Source organism: Rhipicephalus microplus, chromosome 5 (assembly GCF_043290135.1).
Source record: "Rhipicephalus microplus isolate Deutch F79 chromosome 5, USDA_Rmic, whole genome shotgun sequence".
NCBI classification, from domain to species: Eukaryota; Metazoa; Arthropoda; class Arachnida; order Ixodida; family Ixodidae; genus Rhipicephalus; species Rhipicephalus microplus.
In genome coordinates this window covers 95,849,869-95,877,751 of record NC_134704.1, presented here as the reverse complement: position 1 = coordinate 95,877,751, position 27,883 = coordinate 95,849,869, and the positions used below count along the sequence as shown (strand labels likewise).

The window sequence follows — 27,883 nt, the reverse complement described above, 5'->3', positions numbered from 1 at the left end:
CCGGCATTTGATCCTGCGACCTGCGGGTCAGCAGCCGAGTACCTTAGCCACTAGACCACCACGGCGGGGCAGGGGACATACCTGGACAGATAACACCATATATTATACAGATAGTGTCATGGGCAGATAATACCATGGTCCCAAAACTCAGCAGTGTGAAATGACGTTAGAAGTCGGACCGGCGATAGGTCGAAGGGTGGTCCGTGCAACATCGTTAACAGAAAGAAAGTCAACTGGCATTACAATGTAGCTGATAATCTCTAAACGAAGCGAACAGATATCGCAATCTCTCAAATATCGTTTTGCCCATGTATTATCTTATATTCATTCATTCGTCCGCTGTAATAGATGTCTAGGTTTGGCACGTATCCCCCCAAAATATCTTATTCGGCTGTGTGTATGGTTATCGCATAGGCGGCGGTTGCACGTGGGCTGATATGCTTCGACGTAATGAAATTCTAAAGATCTCGTGGAATTTTTTGAAAAGCCAGAAAAACTCATTTCCGGAGATGCTTTTGTGTCCATATACCATGCGATTTTTCTATCATCTGACTGCGACTTCAAATAACTTTTACTGTTTTTTTTCCCTTCTACAGTGCCCGACATTTGATCACTCTATTAATTCTTTTTGATGCGGGCTGTTTCCTTGCAGAGCTATCTAGACGAGCAAGATGTTGTGGGGCATGTCAAGCGCGTCTAACTTGATTGCTTTCACACCCGGTGGTAGCCGCATTCCGGGTGCCCTTAGAGTGCGGGACATCTTCAAGGTCCCGCATAGAAAACGAAGCTTCATGATGTGTTTGTTTTTTTCTTTTCTCTCTAAGGGTGATATGTGTTGACTGAAGTTTTTCTGCCGCCGTGCACTTTTGCTGAATTTTTTTTTATTGGACATTTCGGGAAGGTTCGTCTGTACCACTTACATGGGTTAAGCAGTCATATATTGACAGTGGCGATTCAAAAGAGGTGGAAGAATGCGCAATAACATTAAAGACTCTTAAATGTTATCTGGCTGGGTTACACCTTTTCTTAAACATGGTACCCTAATGTGCGCATGTTTAAGGTACCCTACCACGGTAGGTTAACCTGGACGAAAGAATGTGCAACAGTTTTCTATAGCTTCCATGTACCTTTCTTTTCAGCTTAGGCAACGTGCCCAAGTTAAAGTACCCTAGCAAGATACCTTACCCCATGCGTCTTGCTCACTCTATATGGCAAATAACGAACTCCCATGTAGTGTTTAAGGCGAACCTTTCACCCATGTACGTGATATGCTTCTGCCTCACGTGTCGCGTATTCCTTGCTATGCAGTGCTCCGAGTCAAAATTTGTGGAAAGTGTTCGCTTTCCATCCTTGCAATGCGGGCTGTTTGTGACTTGATGCAAGCAAGGTTATCTGCGCTCATTTCTAACACCACCATGTTCCCTGCGTGTGCCTGTCTCCTTCGCTTTACAGGTGCTTTCCTGGTGCCATTTTTCATTAGCATCGTCCTCTGCGGTGTGCCCTTGTTTGTTATGGAAGTGTCGATCGGACAATATTTGAACACTGGAGGTGTCGGCATCTGGAACCTGGTACCCATGTTCAAAGGCATGTACACTGTCATGTTGTTGCTTTCAAATATTATAATTAGGGCATTTCGCTGATCACCATCAAAAGACATACTCTTTTTTTTGTGAAGCTTGTGAAGTGCATGTAGAGGTATGTATATATCAACATATGTCAACATATATGCATTTTGTGAAGCTTGTGAACTGCATGTAGAGGTATGTATATATGAACATATGTCCACATATATGCACGCACACATGCATGCACGCATGGATGCGTGCGCGCGTATGTATGTATGTTATGTATGTATGTATGTATGTATGTATGTATGTATGTATGTATGTATGTATGTATGTATGTATGTATGTATGTATGTATGTATGTATGTATGTATGTATGTATGTATGTATGTATGTATGTACACGTAGTTTATGAGGCCTATAGAGCAAAACAGCTAGAATGTAGGGCTAGATTGCTGCAGAAAAAGCAAGAAACGGCTGTTAATCCAGACAGAGGCTCCAGTTCAGTTAGTAAGCGCTTCATAGGCGAGGACACTGACCGGTTACATGCGTTTGTATTGTTCGCACACATTGTCCAACGTATATGCGCTATATTTATACCATCATTGATCGTCATTGTTCATACAATGCACGATTGTACCGCGAGCTCGTAAGTTACTGCTGAATGTGCGTTGTTCGCTCCTCAGGGCGAGCTCAGACGGCAGCGTATTCGGTGCCTTGGTGTTTACGCAACAAATTTTTTATATATAGCGGTGTGTTAACGATTTTCGGTGAAAATTGATATAAATGGCTTTATGTTACTTTAATGATCTCGCGTATTGTTATATTACCATTTTCTGACTTCCTTCTGTCATTTTTTTTTCGGTAAACATTACGGCCTTGAAGAGAATGGGGTGTTCTTTCTCAAGTGCTGGGTATTTGCATGTTTTACGCACATTCTTAAATGCCCCGTTAGTCGCTTTAACGGAATGAATGTTTGACTGTAACAATTTCCTTAAAAAAAAAGCTAATAGCAATGTGGCCTATAGCGAGCTTCGAGCACTACTACAGCAAAAGGCGGGTCTTGCAGCATTTTTACTACGAATGTTCAAGTGCTAAAAAATTGTTCCTTTTTTCACACGCTTTTCCTTTGTAAGAACACTTTAGCCGAAGTAAAATATCTTTTTTTTAATAATTGGTTTTTACACTTTCTTTTTTACCTACAGTGCTTATTTTATAGTGCCATTAACGTACGCACTTCAGGCGTCGTGCAGATCTAAATTAAATTGCCCTTTCTTCATTCACCAATTGCTTATATCTCCTGCAAAACGTGCACTGTTTCTTTTTTTTTACTATAATTCTCGCAAACGCAAAAAAAATCACAAAGTGCACTATTTTTTTAATGATCCTGTTATAAATATGCCATCTCGTCAGATAAAATTTTGATGTTATAGAAATCGGCTATGTGGCGGAACTTAACCACGTCCGAAAAAGAACGTCCGTGAAGTGTTAATACTTGTGACAGAGTTTTTGCTAACATATTTGTTCAGTGTCAACGAGCACCACCATGCTGTCCAGTCCCGTTATCCCGGCTTTCCGAGCCAACGAGAAAGCGTTGCGCTGTAATCCAATCAACTTACACTGACAACATGTCCGAACTTACTGGCGAGACTGTCTTACTGAGCATGACTTATTAATGGTACATTCACGAGGTTGTGTGAGGGCGCTGTGAAGGCGGCCAAAAATATATCTTTTATAAAAGAGCAACTAAGCATTACTATTGAAATAAGCGGGCCAACGGACGCTAAAAATTGAGTAACATGACTTGCACGTCTGCTTGTTGTCATCGTAGAGCTTCAAAGCTGTTGAATTCACCTCGCTGCTCGCAGACGACCACCCGAATACGCTATTACTTAGTTACGGGCCTTACTGGCGAAACTTGCCTCATTGAACTACATAAATGATAGTGCGGTGGTGACGATGCGTGTTAAGCCTCTTCGGTTTTCGCTTTTCCTTGAACGCAGGTGTTGGGTTCGCATCGATGACCATGATCGGCCTGAGCAACATCTACTACATCGTGCTCATCGCGTACACCCTGTACTACCTGGTCGCCTCGTTCCGCAGCCCGCTACCCTGGGAGCAGTGCGGCAACGAGTGGAACACCGAGCGCTGTCTGGGCATCCGCGAAAACATCTCCAGCCTCGCTGAACGGAACCTCACGGCCGCGCAGGCCGTCTCGTCCGTCAAGGAGTACTGGGAGTAAGTGTTCGACGCGTAGAGGATCCCCCGTCCTGTGCCCGCTCAACACACGCTTTTGTGCCTTGCTAAGCATTTGTTTGTCTGTAGCCCTTACACCGCTATCATCGCCAGAATTCACAGCCCCCTTACCCCTCCCACCCGCCGTTCTTCATTCACCTCCACAACTCGGTGACTCCGTTACCTCACCCAAAACCACGTACAAGAAACCTGAATTATAAGGGCGACGTACTACCTCGTCAGATGCAGATGCGTCCGCTTTAATAATTGATAAATGCTGCGATGAGTTCTTTTGGCTTGTAGCCTTGAAAAAAAAAAGAGGGGACATAATGTCCGTCCCGTACTTTTATTGGGTCGGACCTGTTCGACTGACGAAATGAGAAGGGGGAAAAGCGCCCACCCTCACACCGACGCGCACTCTTACGGTGTCAAAATGACAGGCTACCGGAAATCCGGAGTACAGCAACGTATAAACTACGATGCACGATATAATTGATAGATAATGTATATATACAAACAAGGAGCTTTTTTTTTTAAATAAGAGCCGGTATTTCTTTAGAGTGAGAACCGAGATATAGATCGAACTCATTCCTTTAATTTTTTTTCGTTTTTTATTTATCAGTAAGAGACGTTTGCTAATCTTACAGTGGTATCTGGCATAGTTTGAATCAATGTCTGACCGCTAGACTACACAATATAAGTGCACAAAGAAAGATCTTTGAGCCCATTTCTATCATTTTGGAAAACAGCTATCGTTAGGAGTGGCAAGGTGGGAGGATGGTGACTGCCAGTGCCATTGGCAACCCAGTCGTTCTAGAGCGGCGATTCCTCTCCTCCAGCCTCAAAACCAGAAATAGATCTGGCGTGTGCTTTTGGCACTGAACCTCAGACCATGTTATCTTCCTTCTCTTCTTCCTCGCGTGTGCGTCGTCATAGCAACGGGCATGCGCAGTGTTGGTTTGTTCTCCCGCGTACCGGAGCGCGCACCTGCCTCGATACTTTAAAAGAACAGTAAAATGAATTACGTGAATGTGTTTATATTGACAAATTGTACCATTTCAGCACAAACGTGGCTTAATTAACCATCAAAGAAATCGAAGAGAAAATCAAGAACAGTGTTTTGTTTGAAATTTCGCGCCAAAATCTCCGCGCGTCACGTCAGAGATTTGCAAGTTAATCTTTCGTGACATTGGCTCAACATAATTATTTAAAACTTGATATGTTATGTTTATGGCCTCCTCAGAGGACAATTTACTAAATGATTCTACATTAAGAACGACGTAAGCCTTAGTGGACACCATGGGGACACCTCCATTGGGGACGCCACAGAGGAAGGACCTTTCCTTCCTCCGTGGTGGACGCGGTCAAAATCTACCCGTCACGGCAGCTAGTGCGAGAAAAAGTGACGTCCACGCATGCATCTTGTTTTTTTGCACGTTTCCTCGGCGTGTTCTTGCGGCAAGCGTGGTTATTTCGGTATCGTAAAAGAGCTATAGTTTATTAATAAGAGAAAAAATCGTCGTTCCCTTTAGCGTCCCTTTCACTCCGGTGACCTGACTTCCACGCCGGCAATACAGGGATAAATGTGGATAGCGTACCGCTGCTTGCCACGGTGACTTTAGTGGCAGCGGCGCGGCATATGCTTTCCCCTGTACTCGAAGCTATCGCGTTCTACCACGGCATTTTTTTTTTTTTAATGGGGTCTAATCGCGGTACCTCTAGGTCGTGCTCGGTGACGTGAATGCCGATATCTGACGGTGGTTTGGTGGTAGGACAGACGCATTGCACAGCGTTGTTGAGGTAGGGCGAAGTAACACTAAAGAAAAAGGGGGTGGAAAGGAGAGGACATTCTCGAGATACCCGGTCTCCTTTCGCCGCTTTTTTCTTTACTCCAATTTCCCCTTCCTACAACGATTCTGCACCGTGTCATAAGCAGGCTGTGCGCACGGTTTCTCTTCAGGGGAGAAGGGGGACGGATGGAGCGAAAGTTAGTGGCAGCACCCCCCCCCCCTTTCTATTATGTCAACGTGTGGGGGCACGGAGTCTGGGGGTGACTTTGCCCTCACCCGCGAGCCATGTCGCAGCTTCTCTCTTCCTATTAGGTCAATGTGTGAGGCGGACCTGGCGCCCCCCCCCCCCTTTTAGATGACTATAGGAGGGGCAGCCGCCCCCCATGCACCCCCCCCCCCGTGCGCGCGCCTTAATTGTTGCCGAGCGTTTTGTAGAAACAAATGCTTTCCTTGACCTCAAACTTTCACCTTCGCTTTTCGTGATACACTTTCAATTGCGTGAACTTCGCAAATACTGGGTACCAAGGCCGGTTTACATGCTCACCACATGCTAAATTATTGAATCTTCTCCTTAGTTCTGATAACTGAGTACTCATTGCTTAAATCAGTACTGAGTGTCCTTTTTTTTTATTTCTCTCACCTATATTCCCCCTTTTTTTTTTGCCAAACACATCTAGGGCAGCCAATTAACCAGCAACAAGATTAACCCCATGCCAATCCCTCATCTGTGTGTCCCTCCCTCAAAAAAGAAAAATTGTTGTTTGAAAGACCAAAAGCTATCGCATCATATATCTGCTACAATATATTGAATTAGTACCTGACACACTTTAAAGATTGTCTGTATGACCTCACCAAAGACCCATTCATAAACCAAAGCAAGTGCAGCCTGACCATAAATCAGTGATCTGTTGGAACGTTGAAAAGCCACCAGCTGTTATAATCATGTGCAGGTTGAAAGAAGAATTAATTGTTCATGTCACAAAGGAAGGGTGGAATGAAAAACACCTTTTCTCTTCAGGAACAATGTTCTGGGCATCACCAATGGCTTGGAGGAAGTTGGCTCTCTGCGGCCTGAGCTTGCCCTTTACCTCCTCCTGGCATGGTTCCTTGTGTATATAGTCATCTGGAGGGGACTTCATCAGAGTGGGAAGGCAAGTCCCCTATAAACATGCTTCTTGAGGGCCTGATGTGAATTTTTTGCCACTCTTTTAAACGTTTTTTCATATCACTATGAGAATTCAGTTTTTATCTATTTTGTGAAGCTATCGATCCTGACATGTCTGTGTCTAGAGCGAGATCATATTAAATCCTGCATTTCCAATATCTTAACAATATACATTCCTCCATGGCAGAATTTCCCTCTTCCATGCTTATCCTAATTATCATTGTGCAGTGTTTTATAGGGTAAAAGCTGGAAAATTATAAGCTACAGATTTGTTGCAACTGTCAACACAAAATAGCTGGCTAAAATATTAGGACAGTGTAAAGTTTAATCTCTCATGTTAAAGCTTTTATGGTGCACTGTCAAGCAGTAAAGTTATTTATTGAAACACACAGAGTGTTATATAGTAGGTAATCAACTGGGGAAAGTAGAAAGTTTTGAGCGAGCCAGATTGGGCTGGGATACAAATGACTTAGTAAAGCTTTTATGGCTTGGTCAATCCAACTGCTGTTTTCTGCTACGCTCAAGAACCTTTGTTGCCACTGTAATTTTCTTTGCAATTCTGTCATGGTTTCCGTTGCATGTGGTTGAATGAATTTGCAGAGAATCGGGGCATTATCTAATGTTGGTGGCATCGGAAGCAGTGGGGAAGGTATGAACCTGCGTTAGTAAATTAAATAATTAATTAAAACTTGCAGGGATCTGCACTGGTCCATCATTTTGCACACATGTAAAAAAAAGTTTACAGTGCTGCCAAGGTGCAATTATCTATGGCTGTTGTTGTGCCGTGCAGCTGTAGGAGCTTTAGTAGCTACTTTGGAAATTAACATGGCTACACCATAGGGTTCAGCCGTGGTTCAGTGTACTTCTCATGAAAGAAATGTCCCATAAGCTTATGAGGTGGTTCGTGTGCATTAATGAAGCCAGAGCTGCTTAGCTGTATCTTATAAATACCAGACGTAAATGTGTGTGTGTGCCGAGGGCTGAACTGCACAGTGGCGATGCTGCGGCCACCGTATACTGCAGCATTGTATCCCAAGTTATCACTGATGTTCTTCAAGCCATATATATATGTACACACACACACACACATATTCCACGGCATGAGCCTGCCGTGGAAGATAAAAAGACCAAGAGGCTGGTGTGCTGTGCAGGATTCTTGCTGCTATTCAAGGCAGTGGCTCGCAAATACTGCGAGTATACAAACTTTTGTCCTGCGTATTCATGATCTGCGTGACAATATATATATATATATATATATATATATATATATATATATATATATATATATATATATATATATATGAACACTCGTTAACAAGAGTTTGAAGGAGCCAGTAAAAATGCTCCACAGAACAAGAATACAAATACACTGTAACTAATTTTATGAGATGCTGCTTTTCAATTGAAGCTGCTATTCAAGTTAGGAGATTTCCATTTACAGTATACCGCACATCTAAAGAGCCCCCCAAATCAAGAAAGAATCAAAAGTGCAATGGTAATGTTATAAGGCTGATAACTTAATTTGACTCCTATGCACGTTTCAGATTATTTGGTGCACCGCCCTTTTCCCATACCTCATCCTCTTCATCCTGTTCATCCGTGGAGTTACGCTGGAGGGTGCCTCTGAAGGACTACTCTACTACCTGCGTCCCGACTGGAGCAAGCTCAGAGATCCAAGGGTGAGCCACGATCTTACAAATTTTGGTTTGTGTTGTGCAGAGGCAAAAAAAGTCGTCATTTTGCACCTGATGTGAGTCACTAGCTTACAGAAAGAAAGCACGAAACACGAGCAGTGCATGAAAAGAAAAAATGGATTCAGTGTTGCTTGTGTGCATAAGCCTGTGGTGAACTCTCAGTGCACCACGACACTGCAGGTGGCACTGTTAGCGTGTCGCAGACCGACATTGCCCTTTCTCCCTCAGTATGGCCAACAAAAGCATAAAGAGGGAGAGGAAAGGGGAACCGTCCTGCAGTATACGGAGTTGAATGAACAATAAAGTTTGTTGGTATTGAGACTTACAGCAACACCCTTTGTCTCTGGCTTGTTCACTCATGTCAACAATTTGTGACCCGGATGGTACAGATGGAGAGAAAGGAATGTCGGTCTGCGAAACACTGGCAGTGCAATTTGCTGCGCCATGGCACATTCAAGAGTTCACAACGCACCTTTCCGGAATGGCCCATTTACATTCGGTGGTGCCAGCTTTCCGCTTGATTTGAGATGTTTTGTAGAGATACTATGAAAAAAAAAGAAAAGGAAGAAAGACTCAGCTCCACATTGTTGCAGCAAAAATGACCTAGCCAGAAATTGAAATGGTTCTGATGTTTATTCACAAAATAATATTTTAACAGGCAGTTCATATTGGAAAATAAACAACAAAATAGATGTAATATCTGTAAGGAGAATGCAGGTCTAAATAAACTTTAGAATAGTGTTCAAGGAGAATGAAAATCTATTGAAAGTAGGCTTTTATGCATAAGTAACATGTGCTCGCTACATGATTTATTGGCTAACCAAACTGTGAATACTGTTTTGCATTGATGAGCCAAATTGGTAACACTGTTGCACAAGTTAAGTCCAGATGTCCAGTTCACCAAATAAATCTAGTTATAAAAAATCGGTTAGCTATATAGTACTTTTCGCATTCTTTGATAATTACTTTTTCCACAAAGTAAAGGCAGTAAGAGAACAATAAATATTGATACAACTACAATATTTAGAAAGATAATCTTGAAATAGGGCATTTTATGGTGAATAAAAAAGTTGGCAGCTCTGTCACTATACTTGGCATTGTTGACGGTGAGTTGGGTCCTCGGTCAAGGCTATATGATTTGCTAAAACTTTGTCAAAAGCATCGAAAGCACATTTCAATCGTGTAGCTTTACCTGGCTCCTGCATTAGTCACTGGTTGTTGTCTCAGTAAATTGCACATGAAAAAAAACACACACACAGTAAAGCATCTATGTTTTACCCATTTGACTTGGTTATTATTATAAGGGCCGCACTGTTAGTAAGCATTATGTATGCATGTATACAACGTACACGTTGTGTTGTCAACATGGGAGCGACCTTCATTGTCAGTGTGTGATGAACTCTGAAAAGAGGATGACAGGCGTTGACAGGTCAGTTTGTCACGGTGTCCCCCTTCCATTTTTGCACGCAGGTGTGGATTGCGGCTGGGACGCAGGTGTTGTTCTCGTATGGCATTGGTATTGGTGCCAACGTAGCGCTCGGCAGTTACAACAAGTATAACCACAACTTTTACAGGTTGGTGCCGGTGATGAAGCTTTGTAAAATAATCTGATCTAAATTACTGGCCACAAATACGATATCTCATTTGTTAATGCTGTACTGTAGAAATGATGCCTCAAGATGGCTTATATTGTTTTATTTTTATTTCGTGACTGGGTTTATTGAACATATTTGTGGTGAGACATGGTCCTTAAAGGGACACTAAAGGCAACTATTAAGCCGACGTTAGTTGTTAAAATAGCGGTCCAGAAGCCTCGTAGTGTTACTTTTGTGCCAAGGAAGGACCTATTCTGAAATAAAGTCATGTTTTAGTGGTCCACAACAGGTAAGTGCACTGCAAATTACCCGCCTCAAGGAGCAAACCGACCGGACCGACTCATGTCACTGTTGCCATGTACAACGTTGCCCAGCTTTACAGAGCTAGTAGCAGCAGACTGAAAGCACCGAGAGCCACAGCAGCAACAATAGCCATTGATCCGTTTCTTGCCATTGGCTCCGAGATAGCAGACCTTTTTTGGTTCAACTGCACCTCGCTAGATGGCACTACCTGTCCAGTGTAACTACGCGAAAATTGAATTTTCGCACCAATCGTGCCATTCCCTATAGTAACGTCCGATGGTTCTTTTTTCCATGAATCAAATACAAATGAATAGGTAGCATTTTATTGCATCTCTTGATGCACTGAAAGTTCTTTACCTAGTGCAGCTAGATCAATTACTTGTGATTATTGTAGGCAGTTCGTCTGATGTCATCGGGATCATTTTGAGAATGTCTTACTGCAGCACATGTGTTCTTGTGCATTTACCTTAATTTCTCGGTAAGTAGGGAACTGTTGTTGATAATATTGTCGTTTTAGATGTTGTTATTGATTGAGCTTTCACTCTGACATAAACTGTTATTTGATTTTAGTGTCCCTTTAAGGGTCCATAATCTTTACTTCTTGATCTCACTGAATAATAAGCTAATTGCCATAGTATTGTCCTCATAGTAATCTCCACATTCATGAAGCTAGGCTATTGGCTTGATGTTTTATATCAAACATTTTCAACATATCAATTAAAATATTTTGTGGTGTCACTAATGTAAAATACCAACACTGTCACAAAACCATTTCTTAGCTCTTTTCTTAGATCTGCGCATTACCTTATAAGCTTATTCAGGTGGTGAAACATTTTCTAGGCATGCTTGAATAGCAACATTTTAATTAAATATTTCTACAGGAATCAATATGTTTTAAAAATACCTACTACTAGTCTCCCCCTTCTGGAAGCCGTAAAAGAAATGCAAGGAGAAAATGTTTTGAAGTGAACTAATGTTTGCTTTATTTTCGTCGCTCTTCAAGAATTATGTTCCATTGCTGTTCTTCTCAATGTAAAATAAAAAACTGTAAAAGCCAGCATTTTTTTTTGGATGGCTTAGAGCAGCATGTCTGGCAAAGTTCACGACGGGCAAGGTTTAGTGAATGCAATAAACAACCATGTGCTGTTAGTCATTACAAAACATTTAAGGTAGATGACCAGATAACATTTTTCTAGTTACAGTAGCCTCTTTGAATCTTGTGCATTCAAACATTTCAAATGCCTTCTCGAGCGGCATGTGCACTGCGTTGGCGCCAGCGGCTCATGAAATGACGCTATCCCTGTGTTTCTCGCTTTCAGGGATTCCATGATTGTTTGCACCATCTGCAGTGGGACGAGTCTGTTTGCTGGCCTGGTCATATTCTCAGTTCTAGGTCACATGGCCCACATACAAGACAAGGATGTGTCAGAGGTGGCACGATCAGGTAGCTTTCACATTGCGTACTTCTGTCATTCATCCTTCGATAATCTAACTTGCATAAAGCGCGACGCTATTAGTTTTTATAACTTACACATTTCAAGTACTGCGGACAGTGACGACACCAGTGTCTACTCACTCAGCAGTGAGGAATGGTCTGAGGACAACTTTCAACTCGTACAAAGATGTAAGGTAAAGTGCAAAAACTCCGGGTCCTCCTGGACTTCAGGCAAGTCTACCGTGATTGCTCAGAGACTGCAGTCAGTAAGATTATTTTTGTACCAGAGCTTGCTACCGATAACTTAAGGCAATTCAACAGACAATTGGTCTTGGTGCTTCTCGAGGCGGCGGTGCCAAATGAAGTAAGGGACGTGAGACTCAACTTGAGAAAAATATTCTTGCTATCAACGTTGCACACGAGACTGCACTGTGCACACTGAGCAAAATTACGGAATTCGATGGCATAAAAGTTCACTCGTACATCTCATTGAGCACTGGTACCACGACTGGTATCATCTATGATGTCGACATCTCTGTTTCGAACACAGACTTGACCAGTCTTGTGAAACCAGTGGTTGATGGCATCAATATTATACCTATGTCTCGCATGGGCACATCTCGCTGCATAAAACTAACATTCAAGAGAGAACCTCTGCTCTCGCATGTCAAGGTGGGCCACTTTCAGTATCGTGCATGACCGCTTATTCCAAGGCCACTTCAATGCCGCAAATGTTTGAGGTTTGGACACATGAGCGCCGTGTGTCAGAGCACGATAATTTGGTCGCATTGCACCGAACAACATGCTACAAACTCCTGCGCTCCCATGGTACTAAAGAGCCGCAATTGCCTCAAGTCCCACGACGCTTCATCAAATGACTGCCCCAAGATACAGAATAAAATGGACATTCATAAGCAGATGGTGCAAGACAGGTCGTCTCGTCAGGAAGCTGTTGCTGTCGTCAGCTTCCCGACGGCGCTCCCGACGCCGCAGTGGTTCAAGGGACTCTGTGACACGTAGTTCACAGGTGACACGACCTCCTTTGCTTTCTACACCATACGTGTCTGCGTCATATTCTTAAGACAGGACCCCACCAGAGCGTATGGACACTTATAATTGGCCGGCATTACCAAAGCTGCAGCAAGAGCCACAACGATAGCCAGAATCACTATTACAGTCAAATCCACAGCGCAATCCACAGCAAATCGAACGATTTCAGCGGACCGAGCCAACATTGACCGAGTCAACGACAGCGCTGTTTAACCACGCCATGCCTGAAAAAGACTAGGACATGCCTGCGATGCTACAATCTCTCATGAACACCATATTTATGCTTTTGAAAAAGATAAATACTCCATTAGCCCAAACAGCCCTGACACTGCTGGAGGTTCACAATCCGGTGTTTTCAGCGCTTCACTAGTTCTTACGTATCGCCCATGACCCTCTCCAAGGCCGCGTTTCCCCTGTTGCATGTCTGAATACTGAAGTCATGTTTGTCAGAAAAGTTTCCGGCCTCAGTGGCTGACTGACTGACTGTACATTTTTGTGCGTGCAGTTCTCTCCTTCTCTTTCTCTCTTTAATCCCCATCCTCCTATTGCCAGTGCAGGGTGGCGAACTGGACGCTCATCTGGTTAACCTCCCTGCCTTTTCTCTTCTTGTTTCTTCCTCTGAATAATGAATGAGCTTGAAAAAAGATCTAAGGATATTGTATAGCATGCTAACAAGTATAAAGTAGTATATACATAACATTAAAATACTAGAAGTGGACAGAGTTGATAAAGTTATATAACTGATGCCTTGGTTGACATTAAGAAGTTGGAATGCATGTGGAAAGGTTGTGTAATACAGAAAAGTAGATTACAAATTATATACTGAAGCAATACAATGGGCATTGTGAAAAGGGGAGTGTTATAAAAAATGGTGCATAGTGCAGTAAGTTCTGTACAGGCAATTACACCTGTAAAGCTCTACAGGTGTAATCAAATTGATTTACTCATGATTACTTGCTTCAATGAAGAACATAATATAAAATTCAGGCATGAAGTCATTATCTTTTACTTACAACCATTCTTTATTGCTTAATACATGTTCAACACCTTAATCAGTTTAATATCCTTGAGTGCAAGATGCATCTACAGTTACTGAAATTTTCCCAAGTGCCATGGCTGACTCTGCCTGCTGTAGCAACAGCATCTTGTATTGAGTCTATAATACAAACAGTGGTGCACATTTCATTGTGTTTGCAAGCGTGAGAACCACTCGTTATGTTGGAATGTACAGTACCGTACACTGTTAAAGGGAACACGCAAATGTGCGCCATCAATATTGCTGGCTCTCTAAATGTAAGAGGTTACTAAAACAATCTTCACGGACGCCACTAGTCCGTCAATAGAAAAGTCAGAACTTTCAACCACCTACTAGTCTTATGCATATCTAAGCTACTATGCTTCCATAAGGTAGCGTAATCTAAATATGCTGTGCACACAGGTGATCCCTTTAAAAGTGGATGTGTATGTACAAGTATCGCAGGCAACCAAAGCATTAGATTTATTTATTAGATTTTCATCACTGAATATTCACTACACACCAAGAGCGTCACAATTGCTTCTTTAAGCACAAGTTCCCCAAATTAGATTCCTTAGACTCGTGACTCACGTTAAGTACTGGCTTGATGTTATTCTGAATCACTGCAAACTGTCGCGAACATGGTAGACGATTTACTTTATGCCTTCAACCGCTGCTGTGCTTTGCACGCAGGTCCTGGCCTGGCGTTCTTGGCCTACCCCGAGATGGTGGTGCAGTTACCCTTTGCACCGGTCTGGGCAGTACTCTTCTTCCTCATGCTCATCGTTCTGGGAATCGACAGCCAGTTCTGCACTGTCGAGGCACTCGTGACAGGGCTGGTGGATGAGTTTGCTTCCACCCTGAGACCGTACCGGCGCCTGTTCACTCTGAGCGTTGTCGTCGTGCAGTTCCTGCTGGGTCTACCCCTGGTAACTCAGGTAAGGGGACAGTGGCACCTGACGGACACGTTACAGTGAAATCCAGTTCTGTGCATGTAGCTCCCTCTAGGCCTGCTTGCAAGAGCAACGAAGAAATAAGACCAGCCAATGGTAATGCGCACAGGATCTTGAGAGTGTTTCTTAATAGAGTCCTACAGATAAGCTGCCACACAACAACCAATATTCTTATAGATCTGCCTCACTTTTGTCCAGATATAGGGGCTGATATTCTACATATGGAGTCAGACATGTTGAGTAATCCAAACTACATGCACAATTTCTGCATGATTTGTGTGTTGATTTGCACACTTTGCTCATGCGACTGATAAGTATATATAAATACTGCTTTGCTTTTGTCTTTCAAGATGATGCCCAAGCCTGTATTATGTTAAGTTTAATGTTCTAACTAATGTGTGCCTTGGGCTTACTTTGACGTGCCTTTTCAGCTCACAGTGAATTGTATTCTTGCTCATGTGAATTAGTATTGTCATTTTTGATGTTTCGTTCTTAAAATCCCACTCCTGTTATAAGCCTGCAGCCGAGGATTTGACAGGAATAAGTTAAATACATTTATACATTTAATTAGGTGATGATCATGCAGAAAGGCTCGTCTTGTGCCTCGAGGCACAAGACGAGCCAATAGATCCATTGGCTCTGTGATGCAGTTCAAGACTAACATTGTCTAATTATACAGAAACATCCCATACTCAGCTCTTGAAGCACTTCGTAATGTTGCATTCGAATGCTCCACATGAGTATGTAATCTACTTTGCAGGGAGGCATGTACATCTTCCAGTTGATGGACTTTTTCTCAGCCAGTGGTGTCTCGTTGCTGACAGTCGTCTTCTTTGAGATTGTCGGCTTTGCCTGGATATATGGTACGTGCAGTTCCAGCAGTGGTTTAGGGATAGAGCATGCTGTCTTAATTTCTAGTCAAGTGTGACCTCAATTCACTTACACTACCTTCACCAACTCCACTGCAGGTGCAAAAAGGATCTACGCCAACATCAAGGACATGGTAGGCTTCACGCCAAACAAGTACTTCTTCTTCTGCTGGCTTTTCGCCGCTCCCTGTGTGATTGTGGTAAGTACATTCTTTAGCAAGTATGTATAAAATGCAAATAAAGAATTCTGACACATAGCTCTCTAAGTGATGCTATAAAAATGTTTCTGATAATCTTCAAGCATCGATATCCCAGATCCTTTCAATGCCCCAATGAACCGGCTGCTCTTTACAAGAATTTTTATAAAGCACTTGCATCACAATGCATCATAGTCATTTCTGATACCTATCATTTTTAAAAATAATTTGTACGATTAGCTTTTTTTTTATCTGTGTGTCTGCTTATGTTTGTCAGGGGTATGATGTAATAAAAATACCAGATAGTTGACAGTATTGCTTCATGTCATCATCTTCTTGCATTATGCTTTTTGCACTTAGGTTAGTTATGAATATGCACTAACTAATGTCCATTCATTTGTTCTGCTTGACACCCCAATACAGCAGACCTAAACTGTGGATGTTTCAGGGACCTCTCGTATTTGGCTGAACTGATGGGGGCACCTTGCAGTGAAAAAAAGGGTATACGGGGGGGGCGGGGGAGATTATGAACTAGTGCACTATAAAACTTGAAGTATGTGTCTTGTTTCTCCCTGGCAAAGAAGGGTCAAGCTAAACAGATTGTCAATAAGTTGTGCGTTCAGCACCAACATCCAACCTGTTTCTAGCCACGTTCGATCTTCAAATATGTAATCTTAAAAATATGCTTGTGTGCACATGTCACAGTAAACTGCAACAAAAGCTTTTCTACCGTCTGATAAAGAAGTGGAAATATACATCAGCTCCACCGCAATACGAAAAATTTATGCGGTGAAGCATACCAAAATTAAGAAGGGGCCATTGTCATGGGACATAACATGCCTCCGAAAAACTCGTTCTTTTTTTTAAAGATGGGTTTTGCAGACCTCATAAAATAATTTCATGGAGCCCCACCTTAAAACCACTGCCTTTATACTGCCTTTTCAGTTATTATAATTCTAAGGTATGATGCTGTCATCTATGAGTAGTACACAAACTAAGAAAACCTGTACATGATACGCAACATTCAATCTATGTGTGCAATCACAGCTAACAGCTGGCGTTTATCCAAAAAATCTGTTCATGCCATATTAAAGACGGCCTGGACTGTTTAAAACGTTGAACAGGTTAAAAGTGTCTAATGAAGAAGATTGAGATGCTGGTTGGAAGTGTTGTCGTGATCGCATGGCTACGAGTTGGGCACCATTTTGCATATTTATAAGTGCTCTTGTGATGCTTACCGCTGCCACTCAATTTTCCACAAACCCCCATCGACAAGTGGTGGAGATTCTGGGTACCAACTTCATTGCTCTTTCAGTTCCTGTATTAGGAGAGTGTTTCAGTGGCGGTAGGTCTTGTGTTTGTATCACACATACGTTTTGGGAAGCTTGATGCCACGTTTAATTATATGAGTGCTTGGTAAGTAAACCTGTGTTGTGGGCATCGCGAATTGCTTGTTACACGAGTGGAATTGTTCTAGCCTTTTTTGCTTTTGTGCAGGGAATGCTGGTGTTTTACATAGCTGTGCCTGAGCCGGTGACATACTCAGATCACTACGTCTACCCTTGGTGGGGCGAAATGGTCGGTTGGGGCATGGCCCTTGCTTCCATCATGTGGATTCCCACCTATGCCTTTTACTACCTCTGGAACAGCTCGGGAACCCTCCTGGAGGTAAACATATTTTTCAGATATATTGCTGTTTGTAACTCTGCTTATATATAGCCATGCGAGTGAGTGTAATATAGATCTGCACCAAATCAGGTGATATGAGTGAGAGAGCTAACTTACATTTGGTCCAGCAAAACACATTCCAAAGTGCACCTGGATTATCCTGTCATGGATTGACAGGTATAGCTCGATCATGAGCGGACTGGGCGACCCGGATTGGTTCTTCATAGATTGGACTTTGCAGGAGCATGTCCTATTCTTCATTAGTGATTGAATGCTCATTGCATGCATAAATTTGAAATACTATGTTCAGATGTCACTGCAGTGTGTTTTATTGGCTTTCAGAACACTAACAAGAATCATTTTAGAGCTACAAAGTATTTGTATTTAAACTTGATTGTTACTAATTTTGCTGCAAGGTCGAATAAATGACAAAAGCTGCTAAGAAACCTCATAATCAGTTTGCCTATGTATTTTCATAATACCTAATGTATTTTGTCTTCATATCTGGGTAATTGTTATCTGGTAAATGGCCTCGAAACTAAGCTCAATATTTACTTTCCTTAAAACACAAATAAACTAATACCTTTGTCAATAAAAAGTTAACTCCGCTAAAACACGCTGTGTTTAATAATAATGATGTCATAGTGAGCTGGTGTGAGAACTTCAACGTGACAGTGCCACCTGTGCTTCACTTTTTGTAGTATTTATTTTGTGTTTATTTTTTGAAAGCAATAGTGGATTTTGCTGCAAGGGTAATTCAATAATACAGTTCATCTCATTAATCCATATAGCCTTTATTTCATAATCACAATATGAGCCTAACAACTGCCAACCAATCACAAGTCATATCTTTTATAGAGACACGCATGTAGTATATGCCTGTTAAGATACCGCTATCACAATTTATCCCGCTACTGACAAGGTGTGGTGCAGACGTGGCGATGAAAAGTGCGGTGAAACAGTCAAGAGAAAATGTGTATCGGTAGAACCCGAGAAAGGAGTCTGTGAAACACTTGGTTAACCAGAAAGGAGACTGAATATTTGGTTCAATTGCATATAAAAACTTGCAGGGTCCCTTATGCATTTGCTAACGATGACTTGAAGGCAATTCTTGTTGCTTTATGCATTGATCCTTCTTCATCCTCCTTCAAAAGTTTTCTCCACTGTGGTATTACACTCAATAAAACTTGTTGTTGGGCTAGTCGGCTACTCGTCATATTGTAAGATATTTAGCGCAACCTTGACTCTGACAAGCACTCACACAAACACTCACACATCCTCCCAAGTAGCACATGTGACAGCCAGCGCTGAGTGTCGCATGTGTTATTTGGGTAGATGTGCGAGTGTTTGTGTGAGTGCTTGTGAGAGTCAAGGTTGCGCTAAATATCTTAATATATGGTTTTATACCGCCTCCAGGATTGGAGGCATTGCAAGCTTTCTGCATCACACCCGGTTTTGTGCTTCCTCCTTGACGGGCTCACTTTCAACAAAGCACAGACATCATGCGATGATGTCATTATGCGACATCATACCATGTAAAGTCACAATGATGTTATGATGATGTCATATGGTGATGTCATCGTGTTATGAAAAGTTCATGCATCACTCGCATGGACCTCGACGCCGCAAAAAGCCACCAATGGTCGATTCGCACATTTTATGAGGCATCTGAGGCTTTCGCATTATTGAAATCATGTGTGGTGCCAAGATGCATGTGCCTATTGTAACTTTCTGCAGCGCATCAAGAAAGGCGTGACCCCTCAAGTCGTGCCACGCAAGGTCCAAGAGGGCAGCCCCACTTCGGACGAGAGCCTCGCCTTGGAGCCGCCCGCCAACATAGTGCGAGTGCTGCTTCAAGAAAAGTCCTGATCACTGTCGTCGCAACCACCAATGCTCGATCTGAACTTCAGTTGACTTGTTTTTATGGCAACCCGGCGTTAAAACGTGGGGTCGATTGCCGGTTTGGCGAAACATGACGGCGCTCGTTTCTCTGCCTGTTGGTTCGGCGAGAAACACGCTGTCTCTCTCTCAATCTCTCCACATTATCCTCTTTTACGACCCCGATTTTCCCACCTCAGATTCGCCAAACACGTGCAAGGAATACAAAACGCCGATTCGCGGCCAGTGTCTGTCCTTTAAATGAAGCAGCACACGCATGCTTCAAGTAAGGGCCGCTCCTGCCCAGGTTGCAGCGAGAAAAAGGACGTTTACATCACTCGCTGCTGTAGACAATGTCAACCGACTGTCACCTGACAGTTGTAGGATAACCTGTCCCGTGGTTAGTGTGTAGATGTAGGAAACTTGTCATTTCTGCCGCAGTTAGTGTGGCATGACAGAGGGCAGTTGCATGAATGGCACAGTTGATTAATGTCATAAGAAATTGGTAATGTGCTACAAGTCACACAATGCGCTGTACGGATAATGCGCTACAAATCGTTTCTTTGTGTAAATATTTGAGGCAGGTGCACATGGAGTATGGAGAGAAATGAGAATCGCAGCAGAAGTAATTGTGGTGTGCGAACCTGCCTCTTCAAAGCTAAACATTTTGTTAGCTGCCATTCCCAATGTTGTTGAGTGCCACAACTTTGAAAACAATGTTTGTCTTCCATGAATGCGAGAGAAACCGATTCCTGGCAGCATTAAAGGAGTTAATAGGGATACGGCACGAAAACGGTCATGTATGGGACGGAAAAGCAAATAGATGTACTCCTGCCCAATCATCATGTGATTACGGTTCTAGTGAAACTGTGAATGTACCGGTAACAAAGAACAACACTACCACAATGTTTCAAGTGGTCTCGTTTTTCATGATAATGGCTAGTTGTGAATCGCTCCAAACTTCCAACTGTGAATGTGATAGCGCAGAATTGATGGAACAGATCGTTTTGTTATGATGGCACACTATACGTGCTTGCGGTGGATAGCACAAGGTGTGGTGATTGCAGTGTAATGCGATGCCTGGCATCGCTTGGCTCTGAAGCAGTGAAGAAAGAAGGAGCTGAGAAACTGTTATACTTGCAAGAGCACCATGTTCAGTTTGTCTTGGGAAGGTGGTTGGAAAAGAGGGTCGAGAGTATCATTCCACTCGTAAGCAAAAGTCTGGCCTGGCATTGAAGATCTGAATGTGCCATGACGTTATTTCGTCTAATTTTTTCTTCTGTAAAATTGAAATTGATTTTCACATTTTACTGGAGGTTCATGGAAGTGTTCAAATCCTCACTGAAGGTGTCATTCTTGTTTACATATCTTTTTAAATTGTTGTCATGATGCCGGATGTCAGAACCTAGTCTAAATAGCCTGATATGCTGAATTCATCTGCCTTTCCTTGAATTAGGTACAGCCACCTATTACAAACTATGACATTAATCACACTGTAAGCGATAACTTTTTGTTCTGTAACTGGAACACAATGTCAGTAAACAAAAAGAAATGACTTAAGATTCCAACACTATTAGATTCATAGGTGATGTGCATCGCTGCTGACTTACTCATCAACTTTTTGTCAGCAATATGATTACCCCGCACTGTTCCAGTTCCCTGCATAGTGAAACCAATAATGCAACACTACACTACATTGCTCAAACTGTGTTATGGATAACCCATGTGATAATTTGGATAATATGTCAGACTCATGTTCAGCGGTGAAACGCATAATTACTGGACTTTTGTATGCTTCGTTACTAGTTTCCTGTGGAGCAAATGTATATAGTGTGTAAATATGACGGCAAACACTATAGAATGCTGTGCCGAATCTGTGTCACTTGTTTTGTGCAATGGGCACCTTTAAATGCATGAATACGTCAAGGGAAAGTAATACCTCTAGTTTGTGCTAGATGTTAGTGAGCATCCTATTTGTGAGTGGCAGAAACGAGCCTCGCATCTTGTAGTTACTTCATCCTATAGCTGACAGTGGTTATAATATATATAAGCGAAACAATGCAGTACGACTTGCACAAGTTTGCGTACACGACTTCTGACAGTTTTACTGAACACTTGCACAGTGCAATCCTATCCAACCGATTCAAAGTTGCAGACATCCTGACTGGAATTAACTCTGTCTTGGGCATAATGTGTGCCAGTTGTGAATGTATGCACTTACAGTGCATTTGCATTCCTACAGCTAAATCAAAGAGTGCACATGTTGTCAGCAGGCAACTGTGTAGTGTGCAAAAACAAAAAGTGAAGTGTTTATCTGAAATAATTATAGCTGCATCAAGTTCATTAAAATAACCAAAGAGTAGGCAATATCGAATTTTCTGCAGTAGAAAGCCTATGGTTCCATCGTATTTAGTTGCCGATCCGTCTGCAAGTATTTTTTACTGCCTAGTTCAAAATCGAGGTGGTTACATTTCATTGAGGACGAAATACAGAAGTGCTTGCATGCTTACCTTTAGGGGCACACCACAAAACCCCACACGGTAGAAATCATTCTGGAAACGCAATATCAGTGTACCATAGCACAAACAAGGCGATACTGTTAGTACTTTTTCTAAGTACGACAACACAGTGATGCAAGAGACGCACACATAAAAGAAACACCGATAAGTCTCCATTTGTGTCTCTGAATCACGTTACACTAAAGTATTAAAGGCGGAATACAAGTATAACCAGATCAACAATATGACATACGATTTTCGGAAACACTGTATAAAATTACTTGGCTGGATCATTGAGGAAACTACTAACTCCATATAGTACACACTTTTTCTGTGTTCAATGTGAATCATGCTGACAGGATTTCTTCGTCAAAATAACGCTGCTCCGGCAGTTAAATTTCGCATGCAATGAACGACGTGTTACTTCTGAAGAAAATGAATCTGTTGAAATTTGTTTGTGTTGGCCTCGGATATCCATTTTCTCATCAGGGAGTGACAATATGACAAGCTGATACCACTACAAAGTTGGGCCCGGTCAATGGACTGATCTATTTCAAGTTTTCTGCTGTGTTCGCACTTTGTTAGGGGACTGATTATGTCATTACCACAATTAGGCTGAGCTGTACGATTGTAGCTAGACTGTGAACAGAATTATATCGTATACTAGTCACAGCTGCCACAATGCAAATCGTCTCTAAGCTTTGTCAGTTTCATCACTTTTGTGCTTTGGGGAAGCTTTCTATGCTTACAAATGATCATGATTGATTTTGAAAATGCTTTGGGTTCTCTTATGCATGTGCATTTAAACCTCTGAGTGCCGAATCCACAAATTTATCATATGTCTGTGAATGTTCTAAGCTCAGAAGGTTGGTACATTTTGCTGCGATTGTATTTGTACATGTCATTGACAAGGACAGTTCCTTAAGACTTCCACCCTTATTGCACTTTCTCAATTGATGTGACTACTTCATATGAACTTTCTTTCCTTTTCTTCCTTTTGCAATTTCATTGCACAGATGAGCAATCATTAGAGGGAACTTTAAGAAATTTTTGTCTCTTGAATTTCCTCACAAAAACACTTTCAGCAAATGATTGCTTTTACATGGTGCTGCACAAAAGCATTTGCTCCGCATGTATTTTACATGCTCATGCTAAATTAACGTTTACGGTGAGATAGGGCACATGAAGGCACTTTTCTTGCCTTCAATAAACTTTTCATATATGTACGTACTTTTGAAGGAAACTCAAATTTGGCTTCAACGTCTTTTCAATTAGTTATAACACTTGCCTCAGGCGTCTTGGCAAAAGGATTAAAAAAAAATTGGTCCTTCAGTGCTTGCAATGTTAAAATCTAATATGCGAAGATTCTCTAGCGAAGTGTTGCAATGATAGTTGTAGCCCCATGGAAACTATTTAACACTTGAACAAGCGTGGTGACAAATGAATGAAGTAGAGTCACACCTCGATGCAACAGTTATGAATGTAATGAAGTAAACAAAGAATACTGGTTCTATTATTACAGTGTTACAAATGTACATTTACAACAGATGTTCAAATTTAACAAACTCATTATCGTATCTGACACAACTTTGTTTTAATGAGGGTTAAATATAGTATACATACGTGTGAAGTCTTGTTGCACGCTTGCTTCATTTCTCTATAAAAGCCTTGAATAGAGGGCGTGCACCTGTACATATACTGCATTTGTACATACCTCATTCATGTACCTGTTAATACCTTAGGGAATTACATGCATCAGACAGGGACAGTGCCTTGGATGTACTTGACGAGAGAAAAGTAAACACAAACGTCTTCGAAGTATTTTGGTAAAACAAAGAAAGAATGTAATAGTAACTTTGTATGCTGTTTGCAAATACATCCGACGTGTGAGTGGTGCTTGTGGAGCTCTGCTGACCATAGCAATAGGAACAGGATAGCTTCAAAATGCATAACTAAGCCAGGAGCTGTATAGTCTCAGGATACTTTTGATCGTTCATTCTAGTTTGCTGTCACTGCACTGCGCAAAGCAGTACGTGCTGGTATGAGCCATACAACGAGATCAGTTATAGAAAGATAATGACAGTAAGATGAAGAGTTAAAATACTTTCATGTGAAATATGGCCCACTGAACGTTTCCACAATACATCAGCCCTGTAACTGTTTGAAGACATCAGTGATCTATCTAGTTTCCATAGCCTGTTTACTGTAATATCCAAAATCTTTGCCCCTGCCCATGGTTCACTGCTCCCATTTTACCATAAAATATCAGTTTCATCAAGCACGTTCGAAGATAGCTTCAGTGTGAAATGCGTGCTTGTGCATATTGAAATAACTGTAGAAACTCATCATGCATAGCTGTGAAAAAACTTGAAACACATTATGGTGTATGCAAGATGAACCATCAAGTGATGTTCGTAAGCAACAACATTGCAATGCTATAGGTTGAAGATATCGAGAGCTTGAAGGCTACTGGCCTGCATGTAATCCTTGTTGTTCAATTCATGTAAAATCTTTGATAAGACAGTAATGAATCATTATGTCTAGCAAGTGTTTCTGCAAAATTCAACTATTGATGGCCTTCGATGTCTATATCCACACTCAGTTCATAAATTTTTGCTGCACTGAACACTGCTTTGTAACAATCTACTCCATTCTGAAGAAAAATGCAAGGTCATTGGATGGGCAAATGATTCGGGATATCATCAGGAACCAATAAACCAATTCGCAAGCAAAAATAGCGCACAGAGATGAATTCACGGCTGTTGCGATGAAAAATTATGACAGCTAAGGAAAGCATCGGTCAATGATGAGTGGTTTTTGTAGACCAAATATTTGTCAATTGACTCCTGACAAATATGTGAATAACTAATGGAAGTATTGCTAAGAGTTGGTCTTGTAAACTAATACTGTTGGATTTGACTACTGCAAGTGAAAACCTTCAAAGAAAAAACGGGAGCTGCATTATATAATTAAACAGAGTTGTTCTGGGAAACCTTATCGTTTTCCATGAAAGATCATGCATGCTTCTAAGATTTTGCGTTGTGTGTAAAAGTCAGCAAAGGCTGTGGTGCTTATCTTTCTAAAGCAGCTAGTAAATGAAGATTGTGCTAATGAATTCTAAAAAATTAAGGGATTTAGTATTTCTGTTGTTGCTTGAATAATCATTCTCAGATCATAGCTTATAAGCAAACTCGACATGCCAAGCGAGTTACATAAGCACAACATTTGTGTGAATATTCGCTATGCTGAGCACATTATACTACAAAATGCAAAATGTATTGGTAGTGAAAACACAAGGTGCTGTTGTCTGGAGTGTCATTATTCAGAATGTTTATTTTTGGTTAGCAAACACAAGTTGATGGTTATGAAGTTTAGTGAAAAGATATATGCAAGGAGATTTATTTTTTCAGAAAAATTTAGATTGCGGCTTGACCAACATGTTGTAAACAGAGGCATTATGCCCATGCCGTGCTGGCAAAAATAATGGCATTGGTCACGTTAATATAACTGATTTTGCAGATGATAACACAAAGGCACCAACAATTAATTTACTGTAATTTAATACTTCATTTTTATGGAGCGCCTACTCGGGACAATACCACATAGCTCATTGGGTCAGCACTATGTATGTGCTGCAAAAGCTCATTAGCTGATTAATATTTAATGGCAATACAATCAAGGTGGCATTTGAACTGTAAGCTTTACTGCCATTATGTTTGCCTGTGTGGCATGGGTGTCATGTGCTGGTACTTCGCACATGGAGTGTGTCCTTGTACAATTGACAAAAAAAGCAACATTTTTTTGTTAAAAATTCCTTCCATATCTGTAGGTGTGTGAAATTGTAGCCACGAACTGGCAAAGTTAGCAGCTGTTTCACCGTTTGTAAAGAAATGCAATGTGTCCATTTAAAATAGTTAAAATGCATCTTATAAATGCATCATAAAAGCACGAAGAGAAAGCTAAATATACATATAGTTTTCAAGAAGTAATGTTTTGTGGCACTATTCATGAACACTATTTTACTCTACGCCGAAGTAGTGTACACATGATGGTTAGTGAAAAACAAGTGTTGTTTGTTACTTCAGAGCTGACAAGGTTAGCCCGCACGACCGCACAGTTTCACCATGTAGGTGTGGTGTCTTAAGCCAATCGATTGTGCGATAGTACAATTACTATAAATACCAACTCGATTGCATTTGTTGTGAATGCGTATTCGCTGTTCTTATGGGGAAGTTCTTCCTCCTCGTGAAATTAAAGAGCATGTTCATTTGCACTGTTTGTATTGCAAGTTCCAAGGCATGACGTATTCCCTGTAATTTCATTGTGTATTAATAAAGGTTGATGTCCAGTGACACGTGCTGTGTGGTCTTATATTGAACAATGCGTGAGCAGCGAACAATCATAGATGCTGTTGCTGGAATATCAAATGAGCTGCTAAGGGACAGTAAGTACAGTATCTACAACAAACAACAAAAGTATGCCAGACATTTGATCCAAGATGAATGTAGATTCCTGCTATAGTATCAGAGCACAGTGCTCATGATCAAGTTGGCACCGGTACAGCTTTCAATGCCAAGCGCAGCATGGAACATTTATTTGGAGGTTGCGTTCCGATACAAAGGGGGAATTGAGCTGTCTCGAACATTACGTGTCCCAAAAACTTTTGCTGTTCAGTGTAACAACAAAGTATTGATTTCCTGCTTTTGTTTCTTTACTACAGTTTGTTACTACAGCTCAAATAGCTTTCCATGTATTGATTTCCACTTGACATGTCATTGTTCCACGACACATGCCTACATGCCTTGAAACTGCACGTCGTACAACACGGTTACTTAAAGTGTTCCACATTAAATAGGGAAATCATTGCACAAAACTGTTCTGCCTGAAAGGCAAGCAAATGTCATTGTGCGGTTATCTACAAGTAACAGAAAGAAATAATCAAAACTGCAACATCAATGAGCCATCCTTGGCATGGCACAAGTAATAGTTACTGTGGTCACTCTTATCAAATTTTTTAGCAAATGGGAACGTAAAAACCCCATGGTCGTTGGACATAATAATTTGTGGCTAAAAAATAAGGCAAATTGACAAGCTCTGATCTTTAACTGCAAAAACGTGAAGCCATAAGATTTAGACAGCAAAGAAAGATGAGAAAAATTTATTGCGGTTTCAAGCAAAGTGCAGGAAAATGAGCAAAATGGAGGTGATAGTGGATAGAAGGCATTTCCAGCTCTAGTTAACTCAAAAACTGTTTCCGTTCCAAAAAAATAAGAAATACAACTCTGTAAGTAATCAGTATATATGTACAGGTGCGAAGATCCAACATACAATTTTTTTATTTTATCCAAGCTGAATAGCAAGAGTTTTACTTATTGAAAATCAGATACATAATGTTCTGCTTTACAACAGAAAATGCATCGCCCTGTGACAGGCATTCACAAATCTTAAAAGAATAATAGGAGCATAACAGTGATAAAATAAAAAAAATGGTTATACTAGCAACAGTTGACTGTAGAGAAGAGAAGAAACTAAGAAATAAAAGAATACTTACCGTTCTGAAAATTCACAATCTTCTCATGTAAAACTGATGGCTTCACATAGTCGCATGTTCGATCTCTGCCGGCGGCAAGCCATCTTTTTCTCCCCTTTTCTTTCTTCACATTGACATTACAATTACATCGTATAACATCTCCTATACTTTCCTTGGCATCATTGTCTGTTAGTTTGCATTAAAATTACACAGTACACTCTCGTGAAATGGGACCTGAAGAGACCAGGAAAACACGTTTCGCTTAACAGGAGTTCTGTTTACCGAGAGATGGCCAGGGATGCAGAACGCAACAATGAAATAAATCTTGTCAGGAGAAGTTACTCCAATTAGGTGGCATTTCCATTTAACAGGTCTCCCTTTACTGAGAGTCTACCTTACTCTGAAAGTAGACACAAAGTCAAGTAGCTAGGAGATGTTATCAA

General features: G+C 41.4%; 1 protein-coding gene across 2 annotated transcripts in view; it reads left to right on the top strand.

The window, feature by feature from the left end:
* LOC119174305 (sodium- and chloride-dependent GABA transporter 1) overlaps positions 1 to 26,264 on the top strand; it is a 70,547-nt gene extending 44,283 nt beyond the window's left edge. For both annotated transcript variants that reach the window (XM_037425155.2, XM_075895794.1), the window contains exons 2-12: positions 1,453 to 1,584; positions 3,569 to 3,803; positions 6,609 to 6,741; positions 8,300 to 8,434; positions 9,920 to 10,023; positions 11,667 to 11,791; positions 14,541 to 14,785; positions 15,561 to 15,663; positions 15,769 to 15,869; positions 17,364 to 17,534; positions 19,272 to 26,264. In XM_037425155.2, coding sequence (XP_037281052.1) covers positions 1,453 to 1,584; positions 3,569 to 3,803; positions 6,609 to 6,741; positions 8,300 to 8,434; positions 9,920 to 10,023; positions 11,667 to 11,791; positions 14,541 to 14,785; positions 15,561 to 15,663; positions 15,769 to 15,869; positions 17,364 to 17,534; positions 19,272 to 19,403 — 1,616 coding nt within the window. In that variant the 3' untranslated portion in view covers positions 19,404 to 26,264. The remainder of the gene's footprint in view (positions 1 to 1,452; positions 1,585 to 3,568; positions 3,804 to 6,608; positions 6,742 to 8,299; positions 8,435 to 9,919; positions 10,024 to 11,666; positions 11,792 to 14,540; positions 14,786 to 15,560; positions 15,664 to 15,768; positions 15,870 to 17,363; positions 17,535 to 19,271) is intronic.
* Positions 26,265 to 27,883: the final 1,619 nt, after the last annotated feature.